This window comes from Trichechus manatus, unplaced genomic scaffold, assembly GCF_000243295.1.
Source record: "Trichechus manatus latirostris isolate Lorelei unplaced genomic scaffold, TriManLat1.0 scaffold00040, whole genome shotgun sequence".
Taxonomy (NCBI): domain Eukaryota; kingdom Metazoa; phylum Chordata; class Mammalia; order Sirenia; family Trichechidae; genus Trichechus; species Trichechus manatus.
Genome location: NW_004443976.1, coordinates 15,664,015 through 15,668,409, shown reverse-complemented (window position 1 = coordinate 15,668,409; position 4,395 = coordinate 15,664,015). Strand labels below are relative to the sequence as shown.

The 4,395-nt window shown below is 47.9% G+C and overlaps 2 protein-coding genes across 2 annotated transcripts in view; one reads left to right on the top strand and one right to left on the bottom strand.

Annotated features, from left to right (window-relative positions):
• Positions 1 to 107, bottom strand: part of ZZEF1 (zinc finger ZZ-type and EF-hand domain containing 1) — a 119,593-nt gene extending 119,486 nt beyond the window's left edge. Inside the window, 1 exon segment of the mRNA XM_023731139.1 lies at positions 1 to 107. This exon segment is cut by the window's left edge and continues 1 nt beyond it. Within this exon segment, the coding sequence (XP_023586907.1) occupies positions 1 to 86 (86 nt within the window). The 5' untranslated portion in view covers positions 87 to 107.
• A 523-nt stretch (positions 108 to 630) lies between these two features.
• LOC101343249 (neuferricin) overlaps positions 631 to 4,395 on the top strand; it is a 12,690-nt gene continuing 8,925 nt past the window's right edge. Inside the window, exon 1 of the mRNA XM_004376243.2 lies at positions 631 to 922. Within this exon, the coding sequence (XP_004376300.1) occupies positions 673 to 922 (250 nt within the window). The 5' untranslated portion in view covers positions 631 to 672. The remainder of the gene's footprint in view (positions 923 to 4,395) is intronic.

Genomic DNA, 4,395 nt, shown 5'->3' with positions numbered 1-4,395 from the left:
GCGGCCCAGTCCTGGTGCGGGCCCCAGGCCTCGCCCCCGGCGGCTGCCGCTTCGTCTTCACTGCTGTAACTCGGAGCATTCCCCATGAGGACTCCGTCTCGGGCGCCCGGCTTCGCCGCCGCCGCCTCCTCCCCGCCTCGACCTGTCAACCTCCGACGGCACCCGGCGGGCGGGGACGGGGAGGGGACGACGGCGGCGGCAGCGGCTTCCGGCTTCCTCGCCGTCAAGTGAGGACTGCTGTCGCAAAGGCGCCGTCAAGCGGACTGGACAAGCCCAGCGAACGCTAGGCGAGACGAGCCGCGGCAAAGGGTGGAATACTGACTTCCAAGAGGGCGTTTGTCATAACGTTGGTGTCATCCCGCAGCCTCCTTTGCCGCCATTTTTGTTGGGGGCGGACAACCTGCAAGCCGAGAAGGTCTTTCGCTGCCCCACGGTCTCGGAATCCCTCCACTTTCACAAGCTTTGCTTAAAAAGTACGAGAAAGAGTGGGAGTCAGGTCGTGAACTTCTCGCCAGAGACTTCTTCCTTTCAGTTCTCTGTTGTCCACTTAGTGACAGGCGCACAAGGGATAGAGCGTCGCGTCGGTGACGTCACGGCCGACGTCTCCGCCATCTTGGTTGTGGGTAGAAAAGCGGCAACTTTGTAAGTGCGGAGAGGGAGGTGACTGTCTAAATGCTGAGGGTCCGCGGGCGCGAGCTCTTGCTGGGCCTGGCCGTAGCGGCGGTGGCAATGGTGGGAGCGTGGTTGATGGGCTGGTGGATTCCCCGCTCTGGCTTCCGCCTTTTCATACCCGAGGAGCTGGCCCGCTACCGCGGCGGCCCAGGGGACCCGGGCCTCTATTTGGCGTTGCTCGGCCGCGTCTACGATGTGTCTTCTGGCCGGAGACACTACGAACCTGGAGCCCACTATAGCGGTTTCGCAGGTATCAACGAGGCTATCCACGCCTTTCTATTCTTCGGCGCCGGCCAGTCGCTACCTGTGCGTCGTTCTTTCATTTATTCATCTGCTTTTCCTCCCTACACATTCATCAGATCAGCGCGTCGAGCCGGGCTCAGCCGCACCATCCTCCTGGTCTTTTGCTGTGGCGGGACTATGGCCATCTTTTACCGGTCTCTACCTTCTTTATCATTTCCCACCGCGCAGCGTGACTTTTATTTGAGAAACACGTCTCCTGCCTCCTACTAGTTACCCTTCCACCGTTAGAAGCCCCCGGACAACTAACTGCTTTTATGCCAGACTTCTGCGGGGCTCTTAGGTCAAGGAAATGAATGAGACCATGCCCCTACCCTAGAGCTCTCCAACTAATTCCAATTATTTCTTTAATATGCCCCGATCCAAAAAAACCTTTTTTCCTCTCCTTCCCTCACCCCTCCCCCGCCCCAAGTTTCCCCTAAAATAGTACATTTGATTTGAATCGTTCTTGCCTCTAGTACAGATGAACTTGTCTGCCTTCCTTAAAAAGAATTGTGAGGTTAGTGCAGGGTCTGGTCGCCTCTGCAGTCCCTCAGTACTTAGCACAAAGCTGTGCATATTTTAGGCCCGAAAAACAGTTGTCAAATGAAGGTCATTCTGCAGCCTTGATTTTACAGCTGAGGGGAGTAAAGGATGTGATTTGCTTAAAACCCTCACAACCAAGTACTGACAGTACCTAGACTAGGGCCACCAGCCTCCTATGAGATGTCGCCTGACAAGCCTGGCCTGTAGGGGGAACTGACTGCCTTCCAGATTTAAAAAAAAAACAAACGCAGAGCAAGCTTGGGGCCAGTGACTAGGCTGATATTAAATACGCATTTTCCACTGGTCATTATCGTAGGGGAATTGGAAGCTGCCTTTGGCACTTAAATACAAGTCACTTCCCTCTCTGCAGGGAGAACTTTAGAAATAGAAGGATTGACAGAAAAGGAATTAAGTCCAGTTGGTCTTGCCAAGCTCCTCAAATAATCCTGCAGGGGAAGGGACTTACCCAGGGCTACACAGGGGTCCCTGGGTGGTGCAAACAGCTAAGCGCTTGACTACTAGCCAAAAGGTTGGCAGTTCAAACTCACCCAGAAGTGCCTCAGAAGACAGGCCTGGCGATCTGCTTCCAAAAGGTCACAGCCTTGAAAACACCATGGTTTTCAACCACATGGGGTAGCCATGAGTCGGAATTGACTTCATGGCAGATAACAACACAGTGAGTTAGAAGCATAGCTGAGACTGGAATCAGGAGTTTTTCTACCTGCCTGTTGAGGATGCTTTTTGGCACACTATCCTGCCATGTGCTGACTCACCTATTCTGGCTGTATGCACAAGTGTGGGTATAAAACCTTTTCTTTCTAGGGTGATTTTCTTTTGCAGCATGCTCCTCTCTGCTGAGTTTCTGTGTGCCCGAATTCATTCAGTTTCTATTTAATGAGTACTACCATGTGGCCAGAGTCCCTGGGTGGTGTAAATGGTTAACACACTCAGCTGCTAACTTAAAGGCTGGAGGTTCGAGGCCACCCAGAGGCACCGCAGAAGAAAGGCCTGGTGACCTACTTCTGGGAGAAATAAAATCAACCATAGAAAACTCTGTAGAGCATAGTTCTGTTCTGACACATGGGGTCACCCTGAGTTGGAATGGACTGAGGGCAACTGTTTACCACGTGGCCTATCTTGTGCCAGGTGCTGAGAATCAGAGATGTCTATAGCATGGCCGCCACTGCCCCAACAGTCTAGTAGGGAAGCAGATATTTATTCATTCAATATTTTTATTATTATTTAATATAGATATAATTCATATAACATAAAATTCACCCTTTGAAAGTGTAGTTCATTTTGTTTTTAGTATAGTCAGAGAGTTGTGCAAACATCACCACAAATTTCAGAACATTTTCATCACCTGAAAAAAGAAACCTGTACCCATCAGCAGTCACTCCCCATTCTCCCTTCCCCTAATTCACTAGCAGTCACTAATCTACTTTATGGATCTGCCTATTCTGGGCTTTTCATATAAATGGAATCATACATGTGGCCTTTTGCATCTGCTTCTTTCACTTAGCATAATGTTTTCAAGGTTCATTCATGTTGTAGCATTCCTTTTCATTTCTTTTTATGGCCAAAAAATATTACATTGTATAGACAAACAATATTTTGTTTATCCGCTGTTTATCTGATGGATACTTGCGTTATTTCCACTTTTGGGGTATTACAAATAATGCTGCTATGAACATTTGTTTACGAGTTTTTGTGTGAACATGCTTTCATTTATCTTGGGTATATACCTAGGAGTGGAATTGCTGGGTCATATAACTGTTTGAACTTTTTGAGAAACTGACAAACTGTTTTCCAAAGTGGCTGTACCATTTACATTCCCACCAGCAATGTATTAGGGTTCCATTTTTTCCACATCCTAATCAGTATTTATTCTTGTCTGTCTTTTTATTATAACCATCCTAGTGGGTTTGAAGTAGTATCTCATTGTGGTTTTGATTATTTGCATCTCCCTATTGACTAATGAATAAATCAATAGGGAGATGCAAATAATCAAAACCACAATGAGATACTACTTCAAACCTGAGCCCTGGTGGTGTAGTGGTTGAGTACTATGGCTGCTAACCAAAAAGGTCAGCAGTTTGAATCCACCAGCCGCTCCTTGGAAACCCTATGGGGCAGTTCTGCTCTGTCCTGTAGGGTCCCTATGAGTTGGAACTGATTCAATGGCAGTGGGTTTGGTTTGGTTTATTGAATAATGGGAGCCCTGGTGGCACACTGGTTAAGAGCTAGGCTACTAACCAAAAGGTTGGCAGTTCAGATGCACCAGCTGCTCCTTGGAAACCCTCTGGGGCAGCTCTGCTCTGTTCTGTGGGGTCACTATGAGTTGGAATCAACAGCAATGGATTTGGTACAACAGTTAAAGCACTTGACTGCTAACCATAAAGGTCGGTGGTTTGAACCCACTAGCCGCTCCATGGGAGAAAGATGGGGCAGTCTGCTTCTGTAAAGATTTACAGCCTTGGAAACCCTATGGGACAGTTCTGCTCTGTCGTATAGAGTCACTAGGAGTCGGAATCAACTCAACAGCAGCGGGTTTGGTTTTTTTTGGTTTATTGACTAATGATGTAAACATCTTGTCATGTAGTTGTTGCTATTTGTATATCTTCTTTCATATACTATTGAAATCCTTTGCCCATTTTTTTTTATTGTGCTTTAGGTGAAATTTCACAGTTCAAGTTAGTCTCTCACACAAAAATTTATACACACATTGTTATGTGTCCCTAGTTGCTGTCCTTGTATTATGACAGCATATTCCTCCTTTCCACCCTGGGTGTTCATTCAGCCAGCTCCTGACCCTCTCTGCCTTCTCATCTCGCCTCCGGACAGGAGCTGCCCATTTAGTCTCATGTGTCTACTTGAGCTAAGAAGCACACTCTTCAC